The sequence below is a fragment of the Chiloscyllium plagiosum genome, unplaced genomic scaffold (assembly GCF_037043375.1).
Source record: "Chiloscyllium plagiosum isolate Xiang-an unplaced genomic scaffold, Cpla_swu_hap1 HiC_scaffold_6, whole genome shotgun sequence".
NCBI classification, from domain to species: domain Eukaryota; kingdom Metazoa; phylum Chordata; class Chondrichthyes; order Orectolobiformes; family Hemiscylliidae; genus Chiloscyllium; species Chiloscyllium plagiosum.
This window is the reverse complement of record NW_028270144.1, coordinates 126184378-126202307: the sequence shown is the minus strand read 5'-3', so window position 1 is coordinate 126202307 and position 17930 is coordinate 126184378. Positions and strand designations below refer to the sequence as shown.

At 44.8% G+C, this 17930-nt stretch overlaps 1 protein-coding gene across 1 annotated transcript; it reads right to left on the bottom strand.

Moving 5' to 3' along the window:
• Nucleotides 1-220: 220 nt before the first annotated feature.
• LOC122550953 (BTB/POZ domain-containing protein KCTD14-like) lies at nt 221-886 on the bottom strand. The gene has a single exon (XM_043692488.2). The coding sequence runs from the start codon at nt 878-880 to the stop codon at nt 221-223; it is 660 nt and encodes a 219-aa protein (XP_043548423.2). The 5' UTR covers nt 881-886.
• Nucleotides 887-17930: the final 17044 nt, after the last annotated feature.

Here is a 17930-nt window from a genome sequence, read left to right as displayed (position 1 = left end):
GAATTCAGGAGAATATGTTTTTCCAAGGAATGGTTTGACTATGGAATTCACTGCCCTGAAGAGTAGTTGAGGTAATTAACACAGATGAACTAAAGGGGAAATCTAGATAAAGACAAGGTGGGAAAGAAGAGGGGAATATGTAGATGGAGGCTGGCCTGTAATATGAACAATCTCACAGGCCATTTGGCTTATTTGGGCTGTAAATACTGTGGTAACACCTTTACCACCAAGTGAAAACAAACTCAAAGAGCAAGTTGCAAGAGGAAGAGAGCAGTCCTCTCACTGCTTTGTAGGGTTGGAAAGAAACATTGTAGCCTCTTTTCTCAATGTCCAGTTTGATGCAGTCCAGTAAATCGGAGGCCGTTGGCGAAGGTTTCCAGGGGCCAAATTTCACCAGAGTGTCCTTGTCAGGGCCCAGATCCCTGATTGTTTCCAGGACCTTTGTCTCGTCCTCTTTGTTTTTGACCACACAGACCATCACCCAGGATCGGCGAGAGCCCACGCTTTCCGCCCTGGCCAGGTGAATGAGCACCTCGACGTTCTCCATGTAATTTGGCACCTCGCTCAAAAACTGTTGCCTTCCGACCAGCTCACCGTACAGTTCCGGCGAATCCTTGAGCAGCTCCACCAGAGGCTCAATGTTATAGAACAAGGCCTCCTGGTAAATTTGCTGGGTGAACCGGGTTGGTAGCTGTCCACTCCGAAGGAATGCCAAGATGTATTTGAAGAAGGTTCCTTCTCTGTCGATGAAGATTCTGCCTTTGCGATCAATGGTTGCTTTGCCAGGATTGCTGCATAGTTCAGCCAGTGTGGACCTAGGATATTTCTTCAGGGTACTCGCTGTTGTGGTGTAGATCTCACCCCCAACATTAAGAATCATAACTCCTGAAGCCTGTTACAGGGAGGGAAGAGAAGAGAATTTCATCGTTAAACATGAATTCTCAGTGGGCATAGTAGTTTAGATTTGATTAGATTCCCTTCGGCCCAGCAAGTCCACACCGACACTCCGAGTAACCCACCCAGACCCATTTCCCTCTGACTCGTGTTGTGGTTATGTTACAAGACTGGTAAAATTTCATTTAAAAACTTATCTCTTGGGAGCAGTGGCCTTCATTTCTGTAGCAGGAGTGGTGAGAGGCAGAAACTGGGGTCTATCAGGAAGATAAATTCTTCGTTTAAAATCTTACCAGAGTGCAAAGGCTTCTGGGACTTTTTTCTCTCTTGCAGGTATTTTAAGATGGGTGTCTGCTGGTACATGTCTCTGGCACAGAGTCTGTCCTTGTTGCTCAGAAGAGCAGGGGGGAGAGGAGGAGAGCATTAGTCACTGGGGATTCAGTAGTTAGGGGGACAGATAGGAGATTCTGTGGGAATGACAGACACTCGCGGTTGGTGTGTTACCCCTCAGGTGCAAGTGCCTGTGATGTCTCCAATCATGTTTTTGGGATCCTTAAGAGTGGATAGAGAACAGCCCCAAGTTGTGGTCCACATAGGCACCAACAACATAGTTGGGAAATGGGATGGGGATGTAAGGCAGAAATTCAGGGAGCTAGGGTGGAAGCTTAGAGCTAGAACAAATAGAGTTGTTATCTCTGGTTTGTTACCCATGCCACATGCTAGCGAGGAGAGGAATAGGGAGAGTGAGCAGTTGAACACGTGGCTACAGGGATGGTGCAGAAGGGAGGGTTTCAGATACCTGGATAATTGGGGCTCATTCTGGGGTAGGTGGGACCTCTACAAATGGGATGGTCTACACCTGAACCTGAAGGGTACCAATATCCTGAGGGGTATAAATCTGCTAATGTTCTTCCTGGGGGCTTAAACTAATTCAGCAGGGGAATGTGAACCTGAATTGTATCTCCAGAATACAGAAGGTTGAGTAGTGAGATCATGAGTAAGGTTTCAAGGTTGCAGGAGTGTACCAGCAGACAGGAAGGTGGTTTGAAGTATGTCTACTTCAACACCAGGAGCATCCAGAATAAAGTGGGTGGACTTGTAGCATGGGTTGGTACCTGGGACTTTGATGTTGTGGCCATTTCGGAGACATGGATAGAGAAGGAAAGGGAATGGTTGTTGCAAGTTCCAGGGTTTAGATATTTCAGTAAGATCAGGAACATTGTAAAAGAGAGGGAGGTAAGGTATTGTTAGTCAAGGACAATATTACGGTGGCAGAAAGATGTTTGATGAGGGCTCGTCTACTGAGGTAGTATGGGCTGAGATTAGAAACAGGAAAGGAGAGGTCACCCTGTTGGGAGCTTTCTATAGGCCTCCAAATATTTCCAGAGATGCAGAGGGAAGGATTGCAAAGATGATTCTTGGTAGAAGCGAAAGCAGCAGAGTAGTTGTTATGGGGCACTTTAACTTTCCAAATATTGACTGGAAATTCGAGTTCGAGTACTTTAGATGGGTCAGTTATTGTCCAATCTGCGCAAGAGGGTTTCCTGACACAGTATGTAGAGAGGCCAACAAGAGGCGAAGCCACATTGGATTTGGTACTGGGTTATGAACCTGGCCAGATGTTAGATTTAGATGTAGGTGAGCACTTTGGTGATGGTGACAATAATTCGTTTATATTTACTTCAGCCTTGGAAAGGAATAGTTATATACTGCAGGACAAGTGTTATTGCTGGGAGAAAGGCAATTATGATGCGATTAGGCAAGATTTAGGATGCATAGAATGGCGAAGGAAACTGCAGGAGATGGGTACAATTGAAATGTGGAGCTTGTTCAAGGAACAGCAACTGTGGGTCTTTGAAAAGTATGTATCTGTCAGGCAGGGAGGAAGTGGTTGAATGAGGGAATTGCGCTTTACCAAAGAAGCTGAATATCTTGTCGAGAGGAAGGAGGAGGTTCATGTAAAGATGAGACATGAATACTCAGTTGGGGCACTTAGGAGATACAAGTTAGCCAGACAGGACCTAAAGAGAGATCTAAGAAGAGCCAGGAGGGGACATGAGAAGTCGTTGGCAGATAGGATCAAGGAAAACCCTCAAGCTTTCTATAGGTATGTCAGGAATAAAAGAATGACTAGAGTCAGATTAGGGCCAGTCAAGGATGATAGTGGGAGGTTGTGCGTGCAGTCTGACAAGAGGCACTAAATGAATATTTTTTGTCTGTATTCACACAGGAAAAATACAATGTTGTCAAGGAGAATACGGAGATACAGGCTATTTGACTAGACGTGATTGAGGTTAAAAGGAGGAATAGCAAAGTCCCCTGGGCCAGATAGGATTTATCCTAGGATTCTCTGGGAAGACAAGGAGGAGATTGCAGAGCCTTTGGCTTTGATCTTTATGTCATTAATGTCTACAGGAATAGTGCCAGAAGAATGGAGGATAGCAAATGTTGTGTCCTTGCTCAAGAAGGGGAGTAATTATAGACTAGTGAGCCTTACTTCTGTTGTGGGCAAAGTTTTAGAAAGGATTATAAAAAATAGGACTTATAATAATCTGGAAAGAAAGAATTCAATTAGGGATAGTCAACACAGTTTTGTGAAGAATAGATTGTGCCTCACAAACCTTATTGAGTTCTTTGAGAAGGTGACCAAGCAGATGGATGAGGGTAAAGCAGTTGATGTGATGTATATGGATTTCAGTAAAGCGTTTGATAAGGTTCCCCACATTAGGCTATTGCAGATAATATGGAGGCATGGGATTGAGGGTGATTTAGATCAGAAATTGACTAGCTGTAAGATGGTTGATGTGAAATGTTCATCCTGGAATTCAGTTAGTAGCGGTGTACTGCAAGGATCTGTTTTGGGGCCACTACTGTTTATCAGTTTTGTATATGACCTAGATGAGGGCATAGAAGGATGGGTTAGTAAATTTGCAGATTACACTAAATTTGGTGGAGTTGTGGATAATGCTGAAGGATGTTGCAGGTTACAGAGGGCCATAGATAAGCTGTCGAGCTGGGCTGAGAGGTGGCAAATGGAGTTTAATGCGGAAAAGTGTGAAATGATTCACTTTGGAAAGAGCAACAGGAATACAGAGTACTGGGCTAATGGTAAGATTCTTGGTAGTGCAGGTGAACAGAGGGATCTTGATAGGCGAAAGTGAGGACTGCAGATGCTGGAGCACAAAATTAAGATTAGAGTGGTGCTGGAGAACCATAGCAGGTCAGGCAGCATCTGAGGAGCAGGAAAATCGATGTTTTGGGCAGACGCCGTTCATCAGGAATGAGCCTTCCTGATGAAGGGGTCCTGTCCAAAATGTCAATTTTCCAGCTCCTCGGATGCTGCCTGACCTGCTGTGCTTTTCCAGCACCACTCTAATCTTGAGCGAGATCTTGGTGTCCATGTGCATAGATCCCTGAAAATTGCCACCCAGGTTGGTCGGGTTGTTAAGAAGGCATGTGGTGCACTGGCTTTTATCAGTAGAGGGATTGAGGTTTGGAGCTATGACGTCATGTTACAGCTGTACAAAACTCTGGTTGCTGCCGCACATGAAGTATTGTGGCAGTTCTGGTCAGTGCATTATAAAAATATGTGGAAGCTTTGGAAAGGTGTCAGAGGAGATTTACTAGGATGTTGCCTGGTATGGACGGCAGGTCTTACGAGGAAAGGCTGAGGGACTTGAGGTTGTTTTTGTTACAGAGAAGAAGGTTGAGAGGTGACTTAATTGAGACACACAAGATATTCAGAGGATTAGGTAGGGTGGACAGTGAGAGTCTTTTTGCTGAGATGATGATGGCTAGCATGAGGGGGAATAGCTTTAAATTGAGTGGTTATAGATATAGGACAGATGTTAGAGGTAGTTTCTTTACTCAGTAGTAGGGGTGTGGAAAGCCCTGCCTGCAACAATAGTAGACTAGCCAATTTTAAGGGCATTTAAATGGTCATTGGATAAGCATATGGATGAAAATGGAATAGTGAGGTGAGATGGGCTTCAGATTGGCTTCACAGGTCGGTGCAATATTGATGGCTGAAGGGTCTGTACTGCGCTGTAATGTTCGAGTTCTATGGAAAAGGTGGACAGTGAGAGAGCCTTTTCCCTCAGATGGTGATGGCGAGCATGAGGGGACATAGCTTTAAATTGAGGGATGATAGATATAGGACAGATGTTAGAGGTTGGTTCTTTACTCAGAGAGTAGTAGGGACGTGGAACACCCTGCCTGCAACAGTAACAGATTTGCCAACTTTAAAGGCATTTGAATGGTCATTAGATAAACATATGGATGATAATTGGAGAGTGTGGGTTAGATGAGCTTTAGATTGGTTTCACAGGTCGGCGCAATATTGAAGGCTGAAGGGCCTGTACTGTGCTGTAATGTTCTACATTCTAAACTTGAATTCAAGCTCAAATCCGACCAAGGCAGCCTGGGGTAGTGGTATATGAAAGAAAGTCTGGCGTAGGCAGCTAATAGCAGTAATCATAGAACCGCTACAGTGTGGAAGCAGGCCATTCAGCCCATCAAGTCCACACTGATCGTCGAAAGAATATCTCACCTAGACTCACCCACCCCACCCTACTCCAATCCCCCCTAACTCTGCATTTCCCATGGCTAACCCCTCTCCATAGCCTGCACACCATGGGCAATTTAGCATGGCCAATCCACCCTAACCTGAACAGCTTTGGACTGTGGCTGGAAACAGGAGCACCCCCAGAGGGGAACCACACAGGCACGGAGAGAATGTACTAACTTCACTCAGACAGTTGCCCGAGACTGGACTCGAACGTGGGTCCCTGACATGTGAGACAGCAGTGCTCACCACTGTGCCACCCTTGAATGACACCCTTGAAACTGCAGCATTGTTAGGGAGGGGGGAATCTGATTGAGAGGCACAGACAGTAGATCATGACATTCTTGTGGACACCCTGTGGGCAGATGTGTCTAAGACCGGAGGGCATGTGTTTAAGCTGAGAAACATGTGGTTTGAAGGAGATTGGAGGAAAAACATTTTAACTTGGAGGGTGGTGGAAGCATGGAACATGCTGCCTGAGGGGGTGGTCAAGACTGGTACACTTGCAACATTTAAGAAGCATCTGAATAAGCACTTGAGGTTCACAAGGAAGAGGTATTAGAAATACTGCAGAGTGTGAAAATAGACAAGTCCCCTGGGCCGGATGGGATCTATCCTAGGATCCTCTGGGAAGCAAGGGAAGAGATTGTTGAGCCTTTGGCATTGATCTTCAAATCATCATTGTCTACAGGAATAGTGCCTGAGGACTGGAGGATAGCAAATGTGGTTCCCTTGTTCAAAAAGGGTAGTAGAGACAACCCTGGTAATTACAGACCAGTGAGTCTCACTTCAGTTGTTGGTAAAGTGTTGGAAAAGGTTATAAGAGATAGAATTTATAACTATCTAGAAAAGAATAATCTGATCAGGGACAGTCAGCACGGTTTTGTGAAGGGTAGGTCGTGCCTAACGAATCTTATTGAGTTTTTTAACAAAGTGACCAAACAGGTAGATGAGAGTAAACCGGTTGATGTGGTGTATATGGATTTCAGCAAGGCGTTCAATAAGGTTCCCCACAGTAGGCTATTATGCAAAATGCAGAGGAATGGGATTGTGGGAGACATAGCAGTTTGGATCAGTAATTGGCTTGCTGAAAGAAAACAGAGGGTTGTAGTTGATGGAACATGTTCATCTTGGTGTCCAGTTACTAGCGGCGTACCGCAAGGGTCGGTGTTGGGTCCACTGCTGTTCGTCATTTTTATAAATGACCTGGATGAGGGCTTAGAAGGGTGGGTTAGTAAATTTGCAGATGACACTAAGGTCAGTGGAGTTGTGGATAGTGACAAAGGATGCAGTAGGTCGCAGAGAGACGTAGATAGAATGCAGAGCTGGGCTGAGAGGTGGCAAATGGAGTTTAATGTGGACAAATGTGAGGTGATACACTTTGGACGGAGTAATCGGAATGCAAAGTATTGGGCTAATGGTAAGATTCTTGGGAGTGCAGAGTTCATGTACACAGATACCTGAAAGTTGCCACCCAGATTGACAGGGTTGTTAAGAAGGCATACAGTGTTTTGGGATTGAGTTCCAGAACCAGGAGGTTATGCTGCAGCTGTACAAAGCTCTGGTACGGCCACACTTGGAGTATTGTGTATAATTCTGGTCACCACAGTATAAGAAGGATGTGGAAGCTTTGGAAAGGGTGCAGAGGAGATTTACTAGGATGATGCCTGGTATGGAAGGAATGTCTTACGAGGAAAGGCTGAGGGCCTTGAGGCTGTTCTCGTTAGAGAGAAGAAGGTTGAGAGGTGACTTAATAGAGACATACAAGATAATCAGAGGGTTAGATAGGATGGACAGGGAGAGCCTTTTTCCAAGCATGGGGATGGCAAACATGAGCGGACACAACTTTAAAGTGAGGGGAGATAGGTTTAAGACAGATGTCAGAGGTAGTTTCTCTCCTCGGAGAGTAGTAAGGGTATGAAATGCTTTGCCTACAATGGTAGTAGATTCGCCAAGTTAAAGTGCATTTAAGTCGTCATTGGACAGGCATATGGACGTACATGGAATAGTGTAGGTGGGATGGGCCTCAGATTAGTATGACAGGGCAGCGCAACATCGAGGGCCGAAGGGCCTGTACTGCGCTGTAATGTTCTATATTAAAATGCCATGATGTAATGGGCTATGGACCAAGGGCAAAAAGGTGGGATTAGTACAGTTAGGTAGGCACAGACATGGAGGGCCGAAGGGCCTGTTTCTATGCTATATGACTCTGATTCAGAAGAGGCTGTTCAACCTCTCAAGTTTGTTCCTCATTGTGAGATCGTGGCTGATCTGTAATCATTCTGGGAAACACAGGGGTTGGGGTAGTTACCAGGGGGTGAGGAGGGAACAAAGTTAGATGTCAAACGAGAAAATAAATCATAGAATCACAGAGATATACAGAACGGAAACAAATCTTTCAGTCCAACTTGTCCATGCTGACCAGATATCCTAAACTAATCGAGTCCCAATTGCCAGCACTTGGCCCATATTCCTCTAAACCCTTCCTATTCATATACCCATGCAAATACCTTTTAAATGTTGTAATTATACCATCCTCCATCACTTCCTCTGGCAGCTCATTCCATACATGCACCACGCTCTGCGTGAAAAAGTTGCCCCTTAGGTCACTTTAATATTTTTCCCCTCTCACTCTAAACCTATGCATCCTAGTTCTGGACTCCCCCACCCCAGGGAAAAGACTTTGTCTATTTACCCTATCCATGCCCCTCATAATTTTATAAACCCATATACGGTCACCTCTCAGCCTCCGACTCTCCAGAGAAAACAGCCCCAGCCTGTTCAACCTCTCCCTATAGCTCAAATCCTCCAACCCTGGCAACATCCTTTTCTGAATCCTTTCAAGTTCACGACATCTTTCTGACAGGAAGGAGACCAGAATGCATGCAATATTCCAACAGTGGCCTAACCAATGTCCTGTACAGTCGCAACATGACCTCCCAACTCCTGTACTCAATACTCTGACCGATAAAGGAAAGCATACCAAATGCCGCCTTCACTATCCTATCTACTTGCGACTCCACTTTCAAGGAGCCATGAACCTGCAGTCCAAGGTCTCTTTGTTCAGCAACACTCCCTAGGACCTTTCCGTTAAGTGTATATGTCTTGCTAAGATTTGCTTTCCCAAAATGCAGCACCTCGCATTTATCTAAATTAAACTCCATCTGCCACTCCTCAGCCCATTGGCCCATCTGACAAGATCCTGTTGTAATCTGAGGTAACCCTCTTTATTGTCCACTACACCTCCAATTTTGGTGTCATCTGTAAACTTAGTAACTGTACCTCTTATTCTCACATCCAGATCATTTATATAAATGACGAAATGTAGTAGACCCAGCACTGATCTTTGTGGCACTCCACTGGTCACAGGCCTCCAGTCTGAAAAACAACCCTCAACCACCACCCTCTGTCTTCTACGTTTGAGCCAGTTCTGTATCCAAATGGCTAGTTCTCCATGTGATCTAACCTTGCTAACCAGTTTCCCATGTGGAACCTTGTCGAACACCTTACTGAAGTCCATATGGATCACGTCCACTGCTCTGCCCTTATCAATTCTCCTTCTTACTTCTTTAAAAATCTTGATAAAGTTCGTGAAACATGATTTCCCACACACAAAGCCATGCTGACTATTCCTAATCAGTCCATGCCTTTTCAACTACATGTAAATCATGTCCCTCAGGATTCCCTCCAACAACTTACCCACCACCAATGTCAGGCTCACTGTTTATAGTTCTGTGGCTTGTCCTTACCACCCTTCTTAAATAGTAGCGTCACATTAGCCAACCTCCAGTATTCTGGCACCTCACCTGTGACTATCAATGACACAAATATCTCAGCAAGGGTACGAGCAATCACTTTCCTAGCTTCCCATGGAGTTCTGGATGTAGGTTTGCTCGCTGAGCTGGGAGGTTTATTTCCAGATGTTTCATCACCCTACTAGGTAACATCTTCAGTGGGCCTCAGGCGAAGCAGTGTACATGATTCCTGCTTTCTATTTCTATGTTTGGGTTTTTGGATTGGTGACATCATTTCCTGTGGTGATGTCATTTCCTGTTCTTTTTCTTAGGGGTCTAACTCAATGTGTTTGTTTATAGAGTTCAGGTTGGAATGCCATATTTCTAGGAATTCTCGTATGTGTCTCTGTTTGGCTTGTCCTAAGATGGATTTGTTGTCTCAGTCGAAGTGGTGTCCTTCTTTATCTGTATGTAAGGATACTAGTGAGAGAGGGTCATGTCGTCTTGTGGTTAGTTTTCTGCCTGTTTGTCCAATGTAGTGTTTGTTACAGTTCTTGCAAGATATTTTGTAAATGACATTAGTTTTACTTGTTGTCTGTATAGGGTTTTTCAAGTTCATTAGCTGCTATTTAGTGTATTGGTGGTTTGTGGGCTACCATGATGCCAAGGGATCTGAGTAGTCTGGCAGTCATTTCTTAGACGTCTTTGATTTAAGGGAGAGTGGTTCGGGTTTCTGGACGTGTTTTGTCTGCTTATTTGGGTCTGTTGCTGAGAAATCAGCGGACTGTGTTCCCATGGAGTTCTAAGGTACATCTGATCAGGTCCTGGGGATTTATCCACTTTGATGCATTTCAAGACATCCAGCACCACCACCTCTGTAATATGGACATTTTTCAAGATATCACCATCTACTTCCCTACATTCTATATCTATGTCCTTCTCCACAGTTATGTACAGATGCAAACTACTCGTTTAGTATCTTCCCCCATCTTCTGCGGCTCCATACAAAGGCCGCCTTGTTGATCTTTGAGGAGTCCTATTCTCTCCCTAGTTACCCTTTTGTCTTTACTGTATTTGTAAAAACCCTTTGAATTCCTCTCAACCTTATTTGCCAAAGCTATCTCATGTCCCCGTTTTGCCCTCCTGATTTCTCTCAAGTATACTCCTACTGCCTTTATACTCTTCTAAGGATTCACTCGATCTATCCTGTCCATACCTGACATATGCTTCCTTCTTTTTCTTAACCAAACCCTCAATTTCTCTAGTCATCCAGCATTCCCTACACCTACCAGCCTTTTCCTTCATCCTAACAGGAATATACTGTCTCCGGATTCTCATTATCTCATTTCTAAAGACTTCTCACTTTCTAGTTTTGGACTCCCCCACCTCAGGGAAAAGACCCTGTCTATTTACCCTATCCATGTCCCTCATGACTTTATAGACCATCCCACCCAGACCCACCACACCCTCCACTATCGCTCTGCATTTCCCATGGCCAATCCACCCTAACCTGCACATCTTTGGACTGTGGGAGGAAACTGGAGCACCCAGAGGAAACTCACGCAGACACTGGGAGAACGTGCAAACTCCGAGGGTGGAATTGAGTCCAGATCCCTAATGCCATGAGGCAGCAAGTGCTAACCGCTGAGCCACTGTGCTTTTTTGTTTTGGTGGTCTTTCCCTTTGTGGCTGTGCAATAAGTTTTCCAGAATAATATCGCTTTAAAATGGCTTGGGGCACATCTGTGGTTTGTGCATAAACCACAGCCTCTTTCTGTTACCTGGCTGTAGGAAAGATGTTATTAAACTGGAAAGGGTTCAAAAATGATTTCCCGAGACTGGAAGGTTTAAGTTATAAAATAGACAGGAGACTGGAAGAACACACCAGGCCAGGCAGAGACAGAAGTTGAATAAGTTGACGTTTCGGGTGTAACCCTTCTTCAGGACCCACCTCCTGGTACTGCCTGGCTTGCTGTGTTCTTCCAGCCTCCTGCCTGTCTATTCTGGAATCCAGCATCAGCAGTTTTTTAATCTCTAACCAGGTTTGAGTTATAAGCAGAAGCTGAATAGATTGGGGCTTTGTTCCCTAGTGTGTTGGAGGCTGAAAGGTAACTTTACAGACGTTTATAAAATCATGAGGGGCATAGATAAGATAAACAGCCACGGTCTTTTCCCCAGGGTAGGGGAGTCCATAACTAGAGGGTGTAGGTTTAGGGTGAGAGGGGAAAGATTGAAAAGGGATTTATGCAGAAAGTGATGAATATATAGAACGAGCTGCCAGAGGAAGTGATGGAGGCTGGTACAATTACAAGATTTAAAAGACATTGGGACAGGTTTGTGGATAGGAAAGGTTGAAAAGGATATGGGCCAATTGCTGGTAAATGGGACTAGATTAATTTATGATATTTGGTCGGCAATGGACGAGTTGGACCAAAGGGTCTGTTTCCCTGCTGTATGACTCTATGGTTTTACCTGGGTCTAGCTGCCAGTTTTTTCCCAGCCATTCTTGTTAAACAGCGTTGCAAAGTGTTCCATTAGCAGTAACAACAGGATATTCTAGTGGAATGAAAATAATATGCAAATGAAATGCAAATCTGAGCGGAAAGCTTCAGAGATAATGGGAGAAAATTGTCTTGACACGTTGCAGCTCCACTCCAAATTGAGCCAGGACAAAGCTGGAGGGGACAGAGATACACACTGAGGTAATGGTAATGACACGGGAGGGGACAGAGATACACACTGAGGTAATGGTAATGACATGGGAGGGGACGGAGATACACACTGAGGTAATGGTAATGACACGGGATGTGGTCATCCAGAGTCCCAGAATGACGGCCCAGCAAAGAGGGAAAATATTGTTCTCATCGAATAAAACAAAGAGTTGCTAGAAAAGCTCAACAGGTCCAGCAATATCTATCGAGCGAAATCAGAGTTAACGTTTCAGGTTCAGTGACCCTGCCTCAGAGTGATGAAAGGCCTTGTTGAGTTCTTCCAGCACTTTCTGGTTTTGTTTGTTTTGGATTTCCGGCGCCTGCAGTTCTTTGTTTTATTTTAGTGATTTGCTCACGGCCAAATCGCTACGCGGTATGCCCACCTTGAAGAAGTCAAGTTCCGCTTTCTCCTCACGGATGCTGCTGAGTTTCTTCAGCAATTGCTGTTTTAGTTTTTCAGTCAACCTGTTCAGAGATGTTATTACACACCTCTGGAGTAGGTGGGATGTGAAACTAGGTCTTCTGGATCAGAGGCCAGAACACTACCACTGTGCCACAAGAGCCCGATGCTGTATTGTTGGAGGTGTTACTGTAGAAGTGAGATATTAACCCATCACTTGGCCTGCCTTTCTGACATTTGCTGAAATTCTTCTGACGTAGGCTCAACACTGAGTAATTGCTCTCTCAACCTGAACAGCTAAGAGAAACTACAAAAACAGAAATTGTTGGAAAAGCTCAGCAGGACTCAATATCTGAGTTATAGAGAGAGGTTGGACTAGCTGGGACTTTTTTTTTAGAAGGGTTTAGGAGACTGAGGGGGGGGACCTTACATCATGAGCGGCATGGAAAGAGTGAATGCACTCTGTCTTTTTCCCAGAGTTGGGGAATCGAGGACTAGAGGGCATCAGTTTAAGGTTAGAGGGGAAAGAATAAAAGGGAACCTGAAGGACAACCTTTTTTACATAGAGGGTGGTACGCATATGGAATGAGTTGCCTGTGGAAATGGTTGAGGAGGGGACATTAACACCATTTAAAAGGCATTTGGACAAATACGTGGATAGGAAAGGATTAGAAGGATATGGGCCAAATGCAGGGAAATGGGGTTAGAGAGGATGGACATTTTGGTCAGCCTAGACAAGTTTGAGCTATAGGGCCCGTGTCCATACTGTAGGACTCTGACTCTAATCAGGCCACTTAAATTCTCCTCCAAATCGGTGTATGTATACAACAGGGGTCCCAGCACTAAACACTGTAGAACACCACTGGTCACAGATCTCTGGTCAGAAAAACACCCTTCCACTGATACTCTCTGCCTTCTATGATGAAGTCAGTTCTGTATCCATCTGTGAATCCCCTGTGACTTCACCTTCTGTATCAGTCTGCCATGAGGGACCTTGTCAAAGGCCTTGCTAAAGTCCATGTGGACAACATCTACTGCCCTGCCCTCAATCAATCATCTTTGTCACTTCCTCAAAAACCTCAAAGTTTGTGAGACATGACCCTCCCCACACAAAGCCATACTGCCTATCACTAATAAGTCCATACTTTTCCAAATGTAAGTAAATCCTAACCCTAAAGATCTTCTCCAATAATTTCCCTACCACTGTTTTAAGGTTCATCAGTTTGTAATTTCTTTGATTATCCCTGTTGCCCTTCTTAAACAAAGGAACAAAGTTGGCTATTTCTCCAGGGGAAATCATGCTTGATTAATCTTCTGGAATTTTTTGAGGATGGACAAGGGAGATCCAGTAGATGTAGTGTACTTGGACTTTCAGAAAGCTTTTGATAAAGTCCCACATAGGAGGTTAGTGAGCAAAATTAGGGCGCATGGTATTGGGGGCAAAGTACTAACTTAGATTGAAAGTTGGTTGGCTGACAGGAAACAAAGAGTAGTGATAAATGGCTCCCTTTCAGAATGGCAGGCAGTGACCAGTGGGGTACCGCAGGGATCAGTGCTGGGACCACAGCTTTTTACAATGTATATTAATGATATAAAAGATGCTATTAGTAATAATATTAGCAAATTTGCTGATGACACTAAACTGGGTGGCAGGGTGAAATGTGAGGAGGATGTTAGGAGATTACAGGGTGACCTGGACAGGTTAGGTGAGTGGTCAGATACATGGCAGATGTAGTTTAATGTGGATAAATGTATGGTTATCCACTTTGGTGGCAAGAATAGGAAGGCAGATTAATACCTAAATGGAATCAATTTAGGTAAAGGGGCAGTACAGAGAGAGATCTGGGTGTTCTTGTACACCAGTCAATGAAGGCAAGCATGCAGGTACAGCAGGTAGTGAAGAAGGCTAATAGCATGCTGGTCTTCATAACAAGAGGGATTGAGTATAGAAGCAAAGAGGTTCTTCTGCAGCTATACAGGGCCCAGGTGAGACCACAGCTGGAGTATTGTGTGCAGTTCTGGTCTCCAAATTTGAGGAAAGATATTCTGGCTATTGAGGGAGTGCAGTGTAGGTCAATTCCTGGAATGGCGGGATTACCTTACACTGAAAGACTGGAGCAACTGGGCTTGAATACCCTTGAGTTTAGAAGACTGAGAGTGGATCTGATTGAGACATATAAGATTATTAAAGGATTGGACACTCTGGAGGCAGGAAACCTGTTTCTGCTGATGGATGAGTGCCGAACCAGAGGACACAGCTTAAAAATATGGGGTAGACCATTTAGGACAGAGATGAGGAGAAACTTCTTCACCCAGAGAGTGGTGGCTGTGTGGAATACTCTGCCCCAGAGGGCAGTGGAGGCCCAGTCTCTGGATTCATTTAAGAAAGAGTTGGATAGAGCTCTCAAGGATAGTGGAATCAAGGGTTATGGAGATAAGGCAGGAACAGGATACTGATTAAAGTTGATCAGCCATGATCATATTGAATGGTGGTGCAGGCTCGAAGGGCAGAATGGCCTACTCCTGCACCTACTGCCTATTGACCTCTCCTGTGATGGATACGAAGATTATGTACAAGACCTCACCTGCCTCTTTCATCATTTTGGAATAATTCCCATCTGGGGAGTTGTTTACCTTAATGCTTTTTCAAACACCCAACACCTTTTTTGTATTGACATGCCCGAGAATATCAACATATCCCCTCCTGAGACTCACCATTCACCACGTCCTTTTCCTTTGTGAACATTAATGCAAAGTACTCTTTAAGGATCTCAGCCACTTCCTCCAGCTCCATGTGTAAATCTCACCTCACTAGAGTAAACCCACCTTTTCCTTGGCTATCCTCCTACTCTTTATGTATTTTATAAAATACTTTGGGGTCATTTTTATAGGAACATGCTGGTGCTGAACTCAAATCAACTGGCCTGTAAAAAGATTCCCACGTGCCGGATGTGGATTTACCCTCAAACAGCCAGCTCCAGTTTATGTTCCCCACTTCCTGCCTGATATTGTAGTAATTAGCCTTCCTCCTGAGGACTACCCTTGTCATTATCCATAAGTAACGTAAAGCTCAGAGAATTGCGGTCACTGTTCCTGAAACACTCCCCCGCTGAAGCTTCGATCACTGGGCCAGGCCCATTCCCAATGCTGCGTGTAGAGTGACCCCCTTGCCTTAGTTTTACTTTTTTTTGGTTATATTTGGATGGGTATATGAATAGGAAAGGTTTGGAGGGCTATGGGCCAGGTGCTGGTAGGTGGGACTAGATTGGGTTGGGATATCTGGTCTGGACAGGTTGGACCGAAGGGTCTATGTTCCGTGCTGTATGACTCAATATTGCTTCTGTCATTGATGTAGGGGCTGTGGCAGGGAGGCTTATAAACCTTTCCACTGTACTTTTCATGTAAATGTACATGTGACAATAAATTTCTATTCTATTCTACTTCCCAGTTGAATTATGTATATATCATAGAACAGTACAGCACAGTACAGGATGTTCCACCCTCGATGTTGTGCCAACCTTTCATCCTACTCTAAGATCAGACTAAGCTACATACCCTTCATTTTACTATCATCCATGTGCCTATCCAAGAGTCACTTAAATGTTCCTAAGATGTCTGATTCTACTCCCATTGCTGCCAGTGCATTCCACACACCCTGTATGTAAAGAACCTACCTCTGACATCTCCCCTAAACCTTCCTTCAATCACCTTAAAGTTATGCCCCCTTGTGACAGCCATTTCCACCCTGGGAAAACGTCTCTGACTATTCACTCTATCTATGCCTCTCATCATCTTGTACCCCTCTATCAAGTCACCTCTCATTTTTCTTTGTTCCAATGAGAAAAACCCTAGCTCCCTCAACCTGTCTTCATAAGACAAGCCCTCCAGACAGTTAGCACACTATGCTGGAGACCTAACTTTACTAGATCAGGGGCATTATCACTACACCGCCATCTCTCTCAATGCTTGGTGTCCTTAATACTTACCTTTTGCAGCAAGCTATTTGAGTGTCTGGTGATGGGGTGTTTTCGACTTCTCAAACTCATGTCTGCTTTCCTCGCCTTTGGTGCAGAGGGGTGTCACTCCAGGAAGGAACAGGAAGGATTGGAACAGAGTCCTGTGTTCCCTGATGGGTTGATTAGCCTTTCCAGGGAGGTATGCAGTCACAAACGACAAGACTCAGCCCTGCTCACTCTGACATCCGCACAACCAAATGTAACTTGTTTCCTGTGAGTGTCATTGTCAGTTCTTGCCTTTTGCAATTTAAGCAAATGAGCAAACAAATTCTCCAGAAGGCATGAAGGACTTTGTGAGACAACTAAATAACTTCCAAAACAGATTGGCATAATGACCTGAGAGGGAGACATTTACAAGGATTTAAGAGAGTGAGCCGTGAGGTCGATGGAAGTGGTCTAGTGGGCTAGTGGGCTCTTAAAGCGCCAGCATGGTTACGATGGACCAAATGGCGCCTCTATGTACTACACATGTGTGTCTGTGTGCATATCACAAATCTGTGTGAATTCTCGATAGGCCTATCGGAAGAATGTTGTGAAATTTGAGAAGGTTCAGAAAAAGTTGGGCGGCACAATGGCTCAGTGGTTAGCACTGCTGCCTCGCAGCACCAGGGACCCTGGCTCGATTCCCGCCTCGGGCGACTGTCAGTGTGGAGTTTGTACATTCTCCCTGTGTCTGCGTGGGTTTCCTCCCACAGTCAAAAGATGTACAGGTAAATTGGCCATACTAAATTGCCCATAGTGTTAGGTGCATTAGTCAGAGGGAAATGGTTCTGGGTGGGTTACTCTTCGGAAGGTCGGTGTGGACTTGTTGGGCTGAAGGGCCTGTTTCCACATGTAGGGAATCTAATCAGGAAAGATTTACAAGGATGTTGCCAGGGTTGGAGGGTTTGAGCTATAGGGAGAGGCTGAACAGGCTGGGGCTGTTTTCCCTGGAGCGTCGGAGGCTGAGGGGTAAGCTATTAGGTTTATAAAATCATGAGGGGCATGGATAGAATAAATAGACCAAGTCTTTTCCCTGGTGTGGGGCAGTCCAGAACTAGAGGGCGTAATTTTAGGATAAGAGGGGAAAGATATAAAAGAAACCTAACAGGCAATATTTTCACGCAGAGGGTGGTACATGTATGAAATGAGCTGCCAGAGGAAGTGGTGGAGGCTGGTACAATTTGAAAGGCATCTGGATGGGTATATGAATAGGAAGGGTTTAGAGGGATTTGGGCCAGGTGCTGGCAAATGGAACAAGATTAGGTGAGGATACCTGGTCAGCATGGACAAGTTGGGCCAAAGGGTCTGTTTCCGTGCTATACATCTCTATGACTCTATGATTGTAAGTGCCGATGGGGCATAAATTCCTAATTAAAGGAATTTGTCCCTGATGTTCCCTTAGGGATGATTGGAGCAAGGTACAGCAAGGTACACCTCATCTCAGCATCATAGAATGCCTACAGTGCAGAAAGTGGCCATTTGGCCCATTGGACCTGTACTGACTAACCCAGCTAACCTGGGTATCACTGGACACTTCAGGGCAATTTAGCCTGCTAAGACCCACCCATAGAGAAAATGCTTCTCATCGGGAGAAGAATCAAGTGGATCACCATCAAAGTGATTGGCTACT

Bases quoted from the DNA above. Each gene is read 5' to 3' on its own strand.
- LOC122550953 (XM_043692488.2), bottom strand. From the start codon at position 880: ATGATTCTTAATGTTGGGGGTGAGATCTACACCACAACAGCGAGTACC.